The sequence below is a fragment of the Dipodomys spectabilis genome, unplaced genomic scaffold, assembly GCF_019054845.1.
Source record: "Dipodomys spectabilis isolate Male_0828 unplaced genomic scaffold, ASM1905484v1 ptg000015l, whole genome shotgun sequence".
In the NCBI taxonomy this organism is placed as follows: Eukaryota; Metazoa; Chordata; class Mammalia; order Rodentia; family Heteromyidae; genus Dipodomys; species Dipodomys spectabilis.
Genome location: NW_024870692.1, coordinates 4,274,109 through 4,290,603, shown reverse-complemented (window position 1 = coordinate 4,290,603; position 16,495 = coordinate 4,274,109). Strand labels below are relative to the sequence as shown.

General features: G+C 37.0%; 1 protein-coding gene across 4 annotated transcripts in view; it reads left to right on the top strand.

Annotated features, from left to right (window-relative positions):
* The window catches only part of Asph (aspartate beta-hydroxylase), a 206,861-nt gene that overhangs the window by 81,925 nt on the left and 108,441 nt on the right, over positions 1-16,495 (top strand). For all 4 annotated transcript variants that reach the window (XM_042665856.1, XM_042665864.1, XM_042665872.1 and 1 more), the window contains 2 exons: positions 1,896-1,943; positions 15,861-15,902. In XM_042665856.1, the coding sequence (XP_042521790.1) occupies positions 1,896-1,943; positions 15,861-15,902 (90 nt within the window). The remainder of the gene's footprint in view (positions 1-1,895; positions 1,944-15,860; positions 15,903-16,495) is intronic.

Sequence of the window (16,495 nt, the reverse complement as noted above, 5' to 3'; positions counted from 1 at the left end):
GAATGAGTGCATTGAGATTTTCTCCCACCTCCCATCCCTCATTTCTCTAGGAGGAATGTTCTGAAGAGCATTGCTGTGTAGAGTTTGATTCAGTGAGAATCAGAAATGGAGAGCAGAGAGGTTATTCTAGCACCGAGCTCTTAGGAATACCAACATTGATTTGGGGTGGAAGATGAGGAACCAATGAGTCAAGATGAAAACCAACTGGGAAGAATGTGCTGGAAGGAAAAGTGGGAATATGTAGAAATAGATTGATTTGTCTACAGCTCAGTAATCCCAGGACTGGAAAGACTCCTTTGCATTTGGCCACAGCTGTTTGTGAGACTGAAATCCATATACAAGAGGTGATTTCAAAAAGACAAGAAAAAGTGAGGGAAGGGGTGAGTGGGGAGGGATGGATGAGAATGTTGAAAGGTGTTATATTGATCAAGATACATTATATTCATAAATTGTTTTGTTGAATGGCAACTTGTATTACAACTGCTTGAAGAAAATAAAAACATTAAAAAATAAAAATTTTAAAAAGACCTGAGGCAAGAAAATGTAACCTACATAGGTAAGTCTTTCAGGTTGTATTCATATAACTGATTAGCTAGTTTTATTTTTTGTTTATGTGGTACTGAGGAATTGAACCCAGGGCTTAGTGCATGGTAGGTGTGCACTTTATCACTAGGCCACATTCCTAGCTGATTAGCTACAAAATAAACAATGTACCATTTAAAATTTCAGATAAAGTATTGAAGTATTATATTTTTAAGACTGAAGTTAAGATGAAAACAATGTAATAATAAATGATGAAAATAATTGAAAAAGTAGTTCATGAGCAATGGTTAGGGAGAATTTGTGTGTATGTTTTATGTTTCCTTTTATGTGAAAAATGGCCAGTATTTCATTTTGAGCATGTTTCTCTTATAATTAGAAGCAAATTAATATAAAAACACGATTAACTGCACACATATTTTGCATTTTAGATAATGCTATTAAAAATACTTCCTTTGACAAAGCCTTTTATAATTCTTCAGGAGCAAAAGAAACACTTTAATCTCTAGATTAAGGTAATGTTAAGTAGCTTGTTAAGTTTGAATATATTTATGTGTGATATAATCTCACTGAACAAATCTAATCATACATTTTACACTGCTGGGTGGTAATATGTGTCTTCTCTTTTGCTGTAATTGGGTTGAAGCAACCAATGAAAGAGACAAGAGGGTTAAAGTTTACATCTAAGTCTTAGATTAATCTTAATATGTTATCTCAGGGTTTGGAAGTGTGGCTCAGTGGTAGAGCATGTGAGTATCCAAGGTCCTGGGTTCAATTCCTAGCATTAAAGAAAAAAAAAAGTCAAATTGGAGATTCCCTTTAAAAAGAATTTTCTTAAGGATAACATTTGGCAATACTGTACTTCAATGTCATTCCTTTATATTTCATGATTGATGTTAAAACTAGTTAGAAGGCAAAAACTTTTCAAGGGTCCAGGCTTCAGTATAGCTCAGCTTGGAGGTGGAACACACACTTAATCATGTACAAAGCTCTGAGTTCCAATTCATCATCCAAAAGAACAAGCTTTCCAATAAAAAAATTAAGACTGTTTTACAAGTCTTTCCCTAGCTCGTGTATTAAGCAGGACTCAAAATTTCAGTGAAAATCCAGATACTGATACCTATCTCTTGAGCAACTAGCAGAATTTTAAAATTAGAAAGATCACATTGTAAAGTAGAATAGTTGAGAAATACGTATTTTTGCTTAGTTGGACCTAACTCTTCTTTGTTGGAGTGGCATAAAAACCTAATGATACTTGCAATTGAATTTTTAGGAAAGTCTGTAAAAATAAGAACCATAACAAATACTGGTAGTCCATGATGTGTGATGATTTGTACCTTTATTGTTTCTTTTAGAAGTAAGTGCCCTACCTGTGGAAGAAGATCAACAGGAAGTACCACCAGGTAGGACATTACATTAGCTATATTGTAGCTTTAATTTACAAATGTTGTTGATATGAACACTAGCTTTGTGTAATAAATCTGTAAAGGGTAAAAATCCTAAGAAAAAAAGATTCATAGTTTCAGACTTAGAAACAAAACAAGCAAACATCTGTTTGATCAGTTGAGCCCAAGTAATAGAAAGTCCAGTGCTCATTACAGGTGATAGCTTCTTAGAAGTTAACATCTCGTGGTTTATTTTCCCATTTTCATTGTCAATGTGGAATCAGAATTGCCACATCACTTTTCTTCTTCACCCTTCCTCATCTCATCTCATCCTCCAAAGCATCATCAGTGCCCAGGCTGCCTAGGGCTAGTCTGTGCCCTGTGGTCTTCCTTACAGCTCACTACAGGGAACATACTTGATAAGTTTTCCCCGTGTCTCTCCACCTGTTTCCTTTTGTCATCAGTGAATGGAACCAGCTGTGTTGTCAGCTGCATTTAAGAGATGACATAAACATGTCTGTGGTCAGAAGCTGGCATGTTACTTCCTTTCACCATGGGGAAAGAATTTCTTAGCAAGATTTCCATATTCTACCTCTTCCCAGCTGGTACTTCTCATTTCTGTGTTTATTACTTATTTAGTCATATATGCTGTTGCAGTTTGACTCATTTTCTTTTACATTATGCTTAGTATGTATTTTGTAGCATTGATTTGCGTTACCAATGTTGATTTTGGTAGAAATAATCTCACTTGCTAAAATTAATACTAAATTTCAATATTAATAATTAACCCAAGAATATAGTTATACATCAGCATGTCTTTATTTTAAGGGATGATTGAGATGTTTTAGGTTCTAACAGTTGTGGTACCATATATACTGGTTTATTTGTTTTGTGCTGGTACTGGGGCTGAACTCAGGGCCTCATGCTCTTTCTCAGCTTGCTTGCTCATGGCAGGAACTCTGCCACTTGAGCCACACCTCCAGTTCAGCATTTTTCTGATTAATTGGAGATGTCTCTTAGACTTTTCTGCCCAAGCTAGCCTTAAATCCTAGTCCTCCAGGTCTCTCTGTCCTGAGTAGGTAGGATTATAGGTGTGAGTCATCAATAGCTGGCCCACCCATGCATATTTTTAGTGTACAGAAACAAATACTTGATTGAATTGTTGATATTAAATTATGAATGAGAATAGAAATCCATGGAGAATTTCTGATGATCATGGGACAATGCCTTTGTGTAATTTAAAAAAGATAGACAGGGCAAGAAAAGTTAGCAGTCCTGCTTCGAGGGTTCCACTTCTGTTGAGTGGTACAAACTACATTATAGAATAACATTTGCTTTGTATGTCCCTCCCCCACGGTATAACCCCTGCTTTCACTGTATTTGATGTTGGTATAATTTGTGGAGGGGAAGGGAAAAAACAAATCTTTTAAATAGGGAGATACAGGTAGACCCATTGCAACAATGATATGTGCAAGTCATTATGTCGAAAACGAACTTTACAACTTTGGCGTGGTGGTGGGGGGAGGCCGAGTTGGCAAGGGATAGGAAGGGGAAACAAAGGAGGAGGCAACAATGCTTGCTTGATAAGAAATGTACTCATTACCTTGCTCATGTAATTGTAACCCCTCTGTACAGTATTTTCACAATAAAAAAAAGAATAACATTTTGTTTACTATTCCATTCCTTTCAAGAAAATTATTTTGTCGTTGTTTCTAGAGGTGAACTTTCTCTCATATTAATACTTTTCAAGTTCTAATCTATGTTTTTAATATTAAACTATTTAATGTTGAACTATGAGAGAGAATATTATATTACCATAAAATTTACTGCTTTTATTTCAAAAAGGGACCCCAAGAATTCGTTGGAGCATGAGTGTAAACTGCTAAGTGGTTAGCAAGGTGATGGAATAAGGTGTTTAGTAACAAAGACAACCAAAGTATATAAAAGAAATGATGTGCAGAGCTCTTGATACACAATGAGGGCCTAGAAAGTCGTGGCTAGAGCCATTATTGTATAGTGATTTATTAGCCTGATTCATGAAGTAGATCAAGAGAGGCTAAACTGAAAGACCTGATCAGGAAGTTGTAACCTGTAAATTAGTATTGTACAGATGTATTTAACTCACTGTATGACCTTGCCAAAGGCAGTAAAACTGAAAGTCAGCAGTATTTATGTATTTATTTACTTATTTTGTGTGTATGCAGATACTAGGGCTTGAACTCAGGGCCTGAACACTGTCCCTGAGATGTTTTGCTCAAGGCTAGCCCTCTGCCACTAACGCCCCAGATCCACTTTCAGGCTTTGTTTGGTGATTAATTACAGAGATAAATCTTATGGACTTTCTTGTCCAGGCTGGCTTGAAATCACCATCTTCAAATCTCAGCCTCTTGAGTCAAGCTAGGATTATAGGTGGGGGCACTAGTACCCACCTCAGCAATAACTTTAAACATTGCTCCTAGCTTTCTTACTTCCTAGAAATAACTCTTTGTCCTCATATTATAATTTTTATTATTTAATTATGCAAAACAGTAATATTTATTAATCTATATTAATGATATTTTATATAGTCAGTTGACTTTTGCAATAATGTTTAATAGACTGTAATATTCAAGTGTTGGGACTGCCAGACCACTCAGGACTGTCTTATCAATATTTTCTGATTTTTTAAGTTACTTCATTCACTGGAAAATTGAAACCAAGGAGTTTGGCAAAATACTAAGTATTTGAATTCCTTGCTCACTAAAAGGTTCATAAAGCAATATACTAATGTAATATGCTCTTTACATTTCATGTCTAAGCTAAAATTAATTTTATGTCACATCTAATAATTCAGAATTGGAATAATTTATGCAACTACTGGCTTGATGGGCAGAACAAAACAATGAATATGAGTTCATTTCTTAAACTACCTTAGCTATAGTGTGTAGACAGATTCAATTCTGCATAAATTTTACTTACATAAAGTGAGAAAAGCAAAGCTAACTTTATGTAATGAGGAGTTAAAAGGAAGTACCCAAATTAACATTAGTGAATATCTGGCTTAGAAAATTTATGGAAAATTGTAAATGCTTGTTCTGAATGAAGAAAGTTCATAATAGTGAAAATTAATAATAATGTAGGTCTTAATCTCATGGAACCTTTATCACCATTGTAGCCTGCCACATTTTCAGAAACAGTGAAAGCCTATGCTTTTTAAAGAATTATGTAGGCCCATGTTCCATGTACTAACCTTTAATAATTCTGGTATTCCAAAAGGGAGACATGCTGTTATTTCCATTTTATAGCTGGAAATGTCAAGGCTTGTCTTGACCTTTTCCTAGGATGTAGAGCTGACGAGCCGAAGAAATATGCTCAGTCCTTCTGTTCGGACTCTAGAATCTACTCTCCTGCTGGTTCCCACAGATTTTTAAATAAAAGAAGCCCAAAGAACTGATGAGAGTTTTTGAGAGCTGTTTGGATGTGATAAATTTAGTCCTAGCTTATTCTTTGGCATTTTATTTTTAATTTACAATTACTCATCACTTACACTCAGGGTTGTTGAAGACTTGTTTATGACTTATCGTATATGGGAAGTTGCTTAGTAGTTTAAATTTTGCATCTTTTCTTTATATTTCTAAACTCATAATTGCTTTGTGGGTGTATTCTTGGTGAGGGTGTAAAACATCAACACTAGAACTGATAATTCTGCTATTGGCAGTTTGGTGTTCAGTGTTTTGAAATACCAGATTTTTAAACTTGGTTTTGGAATCTGCTTTAATAAGTTTCTTCCTTTCTCCTCACACATGTTTTAACTTGAAATCACACAGCACATGGCTATCAGTTTGACCACATAGATTTAAGCACAATTTAAATGTTTTGTGCAGGAATCATTTATGGAACTCATTAGACTAAAAATTTCTGCCAAGTAGTACTTGATGCTATGGAAGTTCATGAACTATTTTTCTGACTTACCATCCCAGAAAGAACCACAAAAATTGTAATTTTCTCTTTTGACTAATTTTATTTTTTAGAATAGAGACATGGGAGTATCATGGTTTCTGGGTGATTCTTCTGCTCCTGAATGTTTGATATTAGACAAAGTACTTGCAGCTCATCCAACTTTGGAATATTGTAGCAGTGGAAATGGTTTCACTCCATTATTTCCAATCAGAACTCCCACTGAGGCCTTTTGCTCATCTACAGCTTTGAACTCTGATTAGACTATACTTTGGCTTGCAGCCTTGAAAGTCTGAAGTAAAGGTGGAGATGGACTTTGTGTTCATAGCAGCTGAAGTTTAGTGAGTGCTTTATATGTGTAAATCATTCATCCCAAATGCACATATTGAGAGATTACTATGGTCTATATTGGCTTTGCACAGACTAGTGCAGCTACACTAACAACAGTGTAAGTCACTGCCCTGGCATTGTTCATAGTCCTGTTGGTATAATGTGGAGAAAAACAACAACTGTGACGATGCCAATTTCCAGAGTGGTATGCAGGGTAGCTTTCAAGAGCGTCAACCTCCCCAGTGTCATCATTATGTTGAGTCACTGGTAGAACTTATTTCAGCTGGCAGGTAAGATAGCAAATGCTTACTGATTAAAAGCCAATACACCGTACCGCATAGTATAGAAGATGTCCTAGTGAAAATGTGGTTAGACATTTCACAGTATCTTTATATTAGATTTGAAAGTTTGGATCTAGGCCAAAAGCTACTGGGAAGTTGCAGGCAGAGAAATCAGAAGAACAAATAATAGGGTAGTCCAGCAAGGAGGTAGACATGTCTAAGGGCAGTTGCATTACTTAACTGGAAATAGCAGACTTTGGTAGAGTGCATGAAGAAGAGGCATGGGTTTCATGGAAATTGAAAGTGAGGATAATTTGTTGGAAGAGGGGAAGTAGTCAAGGAAGACCCCAGCATTTTTGGCTGTAGCTGTAGTCAGTGAATGATGGAATGAACCTTCATGGAGTTGCAGAAGGCAGGATGAAGGATGGATAACAGGAAGACTGACCTTGCTTTGGAGGTGGGGTTTCAACTTACTGAGCCACTTCTGGTAGAGTCTTTAAATTAAAGCTAGAAATATATATTGCTAAAATTGTAACTGAATTTTTGTTTTATTGTCTTTTTCTGTTTTATACATACTTATCATAATACTTGGAACTGTTGTCTCAAAGTGTTTTGAAAAGGTCCATTTTTTCAGTCTTGTTATTTAAGTTCTAAGAGAACCTAAAATCATATTTATTCTTAAGGCCTTTTCTATTGAAGTATAATTTATATATAGATACTAAGAAAGAGGGAAGAAAAGAAAATGTCATAGTTATTTTAAAATATCTGCGACTCAGAAGTTTATGAAGAATAGAAGTTTTTTGAGCTCACAGTTCTGCAAGTCCAGGACATGTACCAGAATCTACTTATTCTCTGGGAGGGTCTCAGGCTCTATCATAGCACAGTAAGGGCAGAACAAGCCAGTTACATTAGTCCAGTCATTATGCCTTCATGGATCCCCAGCTTCATGACAAAATCCTAACAGCTTCTCAATGGGACCACCTCCTAAAAACATGATTAGTACTTTGGGGTAAATGTCTATCACATGAGTTTATGCAAACACATTCATCTAAAGCCATGATCTAGCTCTAAGAAATTCTACCATAATTTGGCTGGGTGTTTATATGTAACACCTCCTTTTATAAAAATTCTGTAACCTAAATCCAACACTCTAATAATAAAACAAATCAGACATAAAATCTGGAGTGAAAGTTACATGTAAAAAAGTTGGATTAGTATGAATTCTAATTCTTTCAAATGCTCATTTAATCAATAACATTGAACACAGAAGTAAAACCATGAGATATATTATAAATAAAGTAAATGCAGTATACAGTATGAGAGAATATCTCTCCTATGTTTTTTTAAAAATTTATTTATATGTTTTTGCTAGTCCTGGGCTTGGGTACTATCCTTGAGCCTCTCTGTGCCCAAGGCTAGAGCTCTACCACTTAAACCACAGCACCACTTCCGGCTTTTTCTGTTTATGTGGTACTAAGGAATCAAACCCAGGGCTTCATGCATGCTAGCACTCTTCCACTAAGCCACATTCCCAGCCCTATTTTTTAGTACTGTAAAATATTGATAGGAGAAAGAAATTGATTATTTGTGTTTCTCAAAGGATTGAGATTCTTAATTCAGTTGTGATTCTCAAGTGTTTTAAAAACCTCAGACTTCATTCAGTAACTTTTCAGGTAGTAGTAAAGGACTTCTCTGGATAGTTAGGTCGTTATTCTGTCACCAAGTTATCCTTAAAAGCAAGCAGACAAATAAATAAGCATTTACCTCTGTGGGTGACTTTTTTTCTTAAATTAGAATGCAAATGAAACAATTGCCCAGTCTATGTCTGGTTGGTCCTTTAATTTAGATTTCCCCTTATTTTTGCAGATACTTAAAGCTTCAAAAAGACTGCCCCTACTACTACAGGAGGACCAGCCAAACCAAACGCTCCAAAAAGATGGCTGTGATAGGTCTTGTGAAGTAATTACAGAGCAGATCAAGATCTTTGGGATGTTGAACACTAAAGATGTTTTAAATGAATTGTAGCCCACTGGCATTTTAGTGTATTCTTTTTGGATTTTCTTCTTCTTCTTTTGTTGAAACAAAATTACATGTAATGTTACATTCCTGCATGTCCTTTTTAAAGTAGTATTAGTGGATCCATTGGACTCTTCTTTTTTTAGTTCATGTGAAACAGCTTTAGTCTTATTTATGTGAATCTTTTAGACAAGAGTTAATTGCATTGATGATACAGCAGCAATTGTCTTGGCGCAGGGTTTTACTATATTATTAATAATTAACATTATCTATGTTGGTTTGACTTGTGTAATACTGTGCTGAAAATGGTTTAAGAGCCATTAAGAGTGTTGCCTTAGCACTCTTTACAACACTCCATAGAGCCCATAATTCGCTGAAGTGGCTTAAGTCTGCACTGATGCTTTTATCAAAACGTTCTGCATTACTGTCAAGGAGTCAGGTTGCTACACAGATTTGGAGATTTCTGTAGCTTTAGCTGGCTTATTAGAAAAAAAATGTAATATTTTGTTGGATGTTTTAAATGATTATTAATTTATTTTCCAAAATGAGGAGGGAAAACTGCAACTCTATAAGACATAGGAAGTAAACATCATGCAGAAATGCTTTGTATGGCCTCAGCTGATCCACAATGGCAGTAGTCTCTTCAGGTATTTTAGATTAAGAAAAGAATGGTATGTGAAGAAGTGGCGTGCAACCTAAGCACTACAGATTGCTTGCTAAAGCCAGTGATGACTGGGCTTAGGTGGGTTCAGGGCAGGTGACAAGCCCCATGAGGCCATTGCTGCTTTTGTCTCATAATGGATGAGCCATTTCCTATTTGCACTGAAAGGTTTGTTCAGTTTTTAATGCCCTTTATTTGGGGCTCAGAAATAGATGCTATGATGAGAATATTCCTTTGTTTGAAAAGAAAGCAGCTGCAGCATCATGTTTGAAAGAGCCACAGCTATGAAATAAAACCATAAGAAGCAGCTTCATGTATGGGTCAGGGGTTATAATTATGTTGTTAACATTATTTTAAGATTAGGTGACTTTTTTCCTGCTTTTAAGGTAACGTCGTAGAAAATATATGTTTCTATCATTATAAGCCATAGTTACAATGTAACTGCATGTTGACTTGATGTGTAATGAAACCTGAAATAAGTCAGAAAGAAAAGCAATAATTTTCTAAAGCTGTGATGTGAGTGGCATAAAGTGGTGACATATTATTTTTAAAAGCCTCAATGTTGTGAATTATAGAGCACTACTTTTCATAAAGCCATATTTTTTTAGGGACACTTAGGAGTGACATAGAATTGATGAATGACTTAAATAATTTTTTCTGGACTTTGTATATTAACCATCTCTAGGACTCTGGAAAATGAGGATTCATTATGCTGTGCTTAACTTCAAATACATTTTAATTATAGTTCTTTTAATTAATGAGCATTGTCTTTACACATATATACCATGGTGGGCAATATCAATGGATTTTCTAAAAATAATGTAAATGTCTGGGCTAATATTATTTGAGTGCAATAAAATACAGAAGGATTCTTTTATATTGTCATTATTTTGAAATATAATTACAGTTTTTAACATAATGTTTATTTTATACTTACTATTGTTTGAGAGAATTAAAACATCTTTGGCCACTCAAATCACAAAGGAATACATTCAGCCTTTTTTTGTACTTGTTTTAATATGTAGTACAGTACATCTTGCCTTTGTAGGCTTTTAATCTGCATTAGGAGGTCTTAATTCTACTGTGAGATCCTACCATTGTCTTCAATGACCATCATGCTGTGAAGATAATAACTTCATCATGAATAAATTCAGGACACAACTGTGTTTAGAAAGGTCTTTTCTCTCATTTCCATCTTTTTCCTATGGAAAAGTAAGAAACTTACTTGTCTTACAAGTAGGAACAAACTCTTCAAGTTTGAGAAAGGATTGTTTTCATTGCCATGTCTAGAAAAAACAATCAAAACAGACTTCAGTCAAGGGAACCCTGTTTTTACAAACTAAACTAAGACTTTATTTATTATTTATTATTATTTATTTATTAAAAATTATTGTAAAGGTGATGAACAGGAGGTTATAGTTACATAAGTAAGGTAATGAGGACATTTCTTATTCCCCTCCTTTATTTTCTTCTGCTTTCCACTCTCTACTTCCTTCCCCGCCAAGTTGTAAAGTTCATTTCCAAGATAGTGTCTAGTGAGTATCTTCGTTGCATTACTTTATCCTTTGTCCTTTTCTGTGATTCCTTTTCCCTTCTATGGATCAGATGAGCTTGTATATAAGACAAAGGGTACAGAAAACTAAAACAGAAAGAAAAAAATGGAAATAACAGCATATAGGACATAATAAGAACCTCTTGTTTCCAATTCTTGGAGTTCATTATATATGATCCTATGCACTTAGCAATAGAGCTATTGTGATCCCCTGTTAAGAATATCATAGATACATTCTAATTATTATAAATGAGGGAATCCATGAAACCTACATTTCTTTAGGTCTGGCTTGTTTCCCTTAATACAGTTATTCCAGGTCTTTCAATTTCCTTACAAATGGGACAATGTCATTCTTTCTGATTGACACATAGAACTCCATTGTGTATATATACCACATCTTCTTGATCCATTCATCTACTAAGGGACATCTGGGTTGGTTCCATATCTTAGCTATGGTAAATAGTGCTGCAATGAAATGGTTGTGCTGGTAGCTTTAGTGTGGCCTTGTTTATGATCATTCGTGTAAATGCCCAGGAGTGGGATTGCTGGGTCATAGGGAAGCTCTATGTTTAGTCTTTTTAGGAACCTCTGTACTGCTTTCCAGAGTGACTGAGTAAGTTTGAATGTTTTCACATGCCTTAGGGGAGTTGAGAATTCTCTCCAGCTGGATGTTACTCCTGCTGCAGAGGGGGAAATGCCTGAAGGCTGTGGTTGTATATCAGTATGCTTGGTGAACTCAGGTCACAGGTGGAAAGTGGTAGGGTGCCACAGAGTGGGCAGGAGGCCACATAGGAAACTGGCGAGTAATAGGTAATGATGCCATGTTTAGGTATGAGTTATGGTAATATTTGTAGAGAGATAGAGAGGGGGTAGGAAAGGGATGACCTAAAGAAAGGGCATTGCATGTGTGCAGGGAGTAAACAGGACCCCAGGCCTGGGTCTTGGGATGAATAAATGCTTTTGATGAGACTCTCAGAAGGACAATTAGACCTGGATGCAAATTAACTTTCTGCTGTGCTGGGTCCAGCAGAACTGCTCAGTAGGCACAGCAGCAGCTGGAAATTAGTAGGATTTGATATATATCAACCTACAAAAAGAATGCTTGTCAGGGGCAGCATGACAGTTTTTAAAGACCGTGGTCTCATTTTTAAAAATAAGATTTGCCTCCTGCTGATAATATGAAAGGAAAAAAGGAAAGAGTAGTAGTGAAGGTAAAAATATGCAATATCCTTTTCTTTTTTGTGAGTAAGCACAATAAGAATTACAAGTGTGATTGTCCTTCTGTAACTGTTAGAGGCTGGGCAAGTAGCTACCTTTACTTCCTGCTGGTCTGTCGGTTAGTGGGATATATATTGTGATTAGTGTTGTTATAGGCTACGGCCTCTGATCATTTCTTCTTTTCTCACTTTGTTCTTTATGCATCAGTTTCCATATCTGTAACATAGTAACTGCTTTCCATGACAGATCAGAAGGTGAAATGGGGTTACCCATGTCACAGAATAGAATTGTTGTCATACAACAAGTACTCAATAAGTTATGTTCTTATGCGGTAGAGAGTCTCATATAGTTCACCAGAAAGCATATGTTAGAAGGATAATTTTCTTTATTACTAGCTGTGTTGGATGCTAGTGACATAAGCTGAATCCCATAGGAAATTCTTTTACATACACTAGGGTGGTAGCAAAAAACCAAAGATACCTATCTGTATAGCCAAAAATATCTACTATATATATTCTCCATATCCAAACACAAGTCTCAGAATTCAGTTTGTTGGTGTGAGATGAGAGACATCTATAAAAAAAATGACCCAAGAGAGAATTTATGCCTGAGAGCCTGGAATAGGCTAAGCCGAGTATGCTTAAGTCTGGCTGTCACCTTGCCCTACTTACCACATGGATGGAGGGAGACAGATGGGGCACTAATTCCTGGAGCATCTCCAATCACACTCACCCTCCAAATTCCTAGGAGATATTGATCCAAGGGGCATGGGGACACCTGGCCAGGACCTTCCCTGGATGTGCACCTTGCACTTCTATTTAACCAGTGTAAACCATTCCACCTTCCTTGTTTTCCTCAGGGATGGGGTGGTCTCTGAACTCCCCTTCCTGACCAACACACTCTTGGTCTGTGTAATCATGTTAGACATGACGCTGTGTATATGACTCACATTAGCCCAGTGTGATGGAGAATATAGAGGATTGCCAGCTTCCTGCAGAGACATCTAGTCCCATGAGAAAGAGCTTCTTCATGACTTAACATTTTTGATGCTCTTTATTTCTTGCTATATTCCTGATGCATATGTAAGTGTCAGCAGAACATTCGGTACTCAATATGTATTGAGTGAATGATACTGCATGGTCTGTAGCTACCACAGAAATTTTAGCTAATAAGATCAGAAGTTCTAGAACATTTGACAGAAATGTCACCCCCACACTGGAATTTAGGTATATACCGTCAGTCAACTTTATAAAGCTATTCTTTGCAAAATGGAGAGTTGGGGTTTTTATTGTTGTTTTTTTCTCTTTCACAGGAAGTGCAGAGTAGTACAGTTGGAAAGGCATATTGCTTTAGAACCATATAAATGGCTGGTTCTGATAGTTTTGGAAACTAATTTCTCAGTTTCAACTTTCTCCCTGGATGCAAGGATCTTTCCTGTAGTATGGCAGAAAGCAAAAGTTATGAACAGTCATGTGCTTGGCACCAAGCCTGGCACCTTGATTTAGTGTTAGTTCCCTCTCTCTTGTCTCAGAGGAGCAAAAACATTTGACCTATAAAAAGCCCATTCCTGTACCAAGGCCTACTTTAGATTTGTTTTTCACATTCCCACATTGAAATGTCTTATGAGAATGAATATTAAGTTTGGGGTGGACAAATCAAATGATCTGTATCACATACTCTTGATTGCATCTCTGATTATACCCACAACCATCCTTCTACTGTAGGAAGAAAACAGGGTCTAAGATTTTGTGTGTGTTTACTTGTCCTGGGAGTGGAACTCAGGGCCTAGGTGCCATTCCTAATCATTTTGCTCAAGGCTAAAACTCTACCACTTGAACCACAGCTCTACTGGTATTTTTGTTGTTGTTGTTGTTGTTTTGGGGTCTGGTTGTGGGGCCTGAACTCTGGACCTGGGCGCTGTCCCTCAGCTCTTCAGCTTAAGGCTAGCGCTCTACCACTTGAGTCACAGCGCCACTTCCAGCTTTTTTCTTTTTGCTTATGTGGTGCTGAGGAATCAAACCCAGGGCCTCAGGCATGCAAGGCAAGCGCTCTACCACTGAGCCACCTTCCCCAGCCCCTCCACTGGTATTTTTGCCGATCTATTAGAGGTAAGAGTCTCATGGACTTTCGTGCCTAAGCTGGCTTCAAACTGTAAATCTTCAGATCCAGCCTCCTGAGTAGCTAGGATTGCAGGCATGAGCCACCAGCACTGAGCAAGATATTTTATTTTATTTATTTATTTTTGGTTGGTCGTGGGGCTTGAACTCTGGACTTGGGCGCTGTCCCTGCACTCTTGAACTCAAGGTTAGAGCTCTACTGCTTGAGACACAGTGATACTTCCGGTTTTCTGGTGCTTTATTGGAGATAAGAGTCTCACAAACTTTCCTGCCCGGGCTGGCTTTGAACCGTGATCTGAGGATCTCAGCCTCCTGAGTAGCTTGTATTACAGGCATGAGCCACCGGCGCCTGTCTGCAAGATATTTTTAAAATCAGTCTCCCAAATTGCCTCATTCCCACACAAACTGATACATATGCACACAGCTGATCCTAGAAACATCAAAGACAAAATAACTATATCAAACACAAAATAACTATATTCAACTAGTCTAACCTTCAGAATTAACTAGATCTTTTCTTCTTTAAACAATAATAAGCCTGAGATTACAAATGTGTGGTCCTTTCATTTTCTGTGGGTTTTCCAAGAAAGAGAGATGGAAGTTGTTGGATTCGTTCCAACTCCTTGCCCCAACTGTGGGGAAACACTGACTGTAGTAAACGCACTACAAGACACAAGTGTACTCTTGGTTGCATCCTGAATTGCAGTTTTAGGAGATGATAAAAATACTGAATAAGCTTTAATGATGGTTTTTCTTCAACCTAACTTTATCCCCTACTGGATATTGGTGGACATCACCTACCTCACCATTCCTATATGGAGAAACACTAGCCTGAGGCTAGATAATTTCTTCCTATTCAGTCATTTATGTGTGTGTGTGTGTGTGTGTGTGTGTGTGTGTGTGTGTGTGTGTGTGTGTGTGTGTGTGTGTGTGTGTGTCCCAGGGCTTGAACTCAGGACCTGAGTACTGTCCTTGAACATTTTTGCTTAAGGCTAGCACTCTACCACTTTTGCCACAGCTCCATTTCTGGATCTTTGTTGGCTCACTGGAGAAAAGTCTCATGGACTTCCTTATCTGGGCTGATTTTGAACCATGATTCTCAGATCTCAGTCTCCTTAGTAGCTAGGATTATAGCTGTGAGACACGGGTACCTGGCTGTGCAGTGATTTTTATAAGTAATTTGCATGGCCCCAATTCTTGATATTTTATAGTGAATTTACTATGTTAAAAAAATCAGGGCTGGGAAGGTGGCTCAGTGGTAGAGTGCTTGCCTTGCATGCCTGAGGCCCTGGGTTCAATTCCTCAGCACCACATAAGCAAAAAGAAAAAAGCCGGAAGTGGTGCTGGCTCAAGTGGTAGAGTGCTAGCCTTGAGCTGAAGAGCTGAGGGCCAGCACTCAGGCCCAGAGTTCAGATCCCACGACCGGACCCACCCCCCCAAAAAAAAAAATCAGGATTAAGGGGCTGGGAAGGTGGCTCAGTGGTAGAGCGTTTGCCTTGCATGCCTGAGGCCCTGGGTTCGATTCCTCAGCACCACATAAACAAAAAGAAAAAAGCTGGAAGTGGCTCTGTGGCTCAAGTGGTAGAGCGCTGGCCTTGAGCTGAAGAGCTGAGGGACAGTGCTCAGTCCCAGAGTTCAGGCCCCACAACCGGACTACCCCCCCCCAAAAAAAATCAGGATTAAGGAAAACTGAATTATGTGTATTCTTGGTAACATTTTTCTTAATAAATTATATTTCCTAAAATTCATTTAAATTGTCATATTTTTGATGTATTAAATGATGACTTGCATAGTACTTACTTTGTTTTATCTTTGATTTTTCAGAGACAAGTAGAAAGACAGATGATCCAGAACAAAAAGAAAAAGGTGAGATTGTCAAATAGCTACTCGAAGACATCATACCATTAAAAAATGTCATGAAATTTTATTTTCTATCAGCTTAAAGAAATTGCCAAGGGATTTATTTCAGAGACTTTTATTAATAATCTACATAGACATTAAGAAATTGAGCTCAAAAGAGATTGCCTGGCTTTTAATCTTAGTTTGGTTGTTGGCTACGTAAAGAAACTATATTTAACATTGAAAAATTATACAGAAGGTCATAACTTTTACTGATGAAACGTTTAATGATTAAACATTTTAATTTCAAGAATGCCTTATGATAGTGGGAACAGAATCTCAATTGAATGGGGACTGCACGATGTTTAACTTTATAAGTGAGGAAGTACTTGGTGAACACAAGAAATTATTTGTTTCTGGTGGTAATTTCAGAGCTCACAGATCAAGGAGACATCCAGCTCATACATTTTTATTTTTACTGGCTGGTTTTTATTTTTATCAAGAGAATACAAGGATACAGTTTTAAAGATTAAAACAGCAATCCTCACCCGACTGTTTACTGTTCTTGCATCCTAACTGTAGGTTGTTAAGTTTTTTTTTTTTTGTTTGTTTTTTACCAG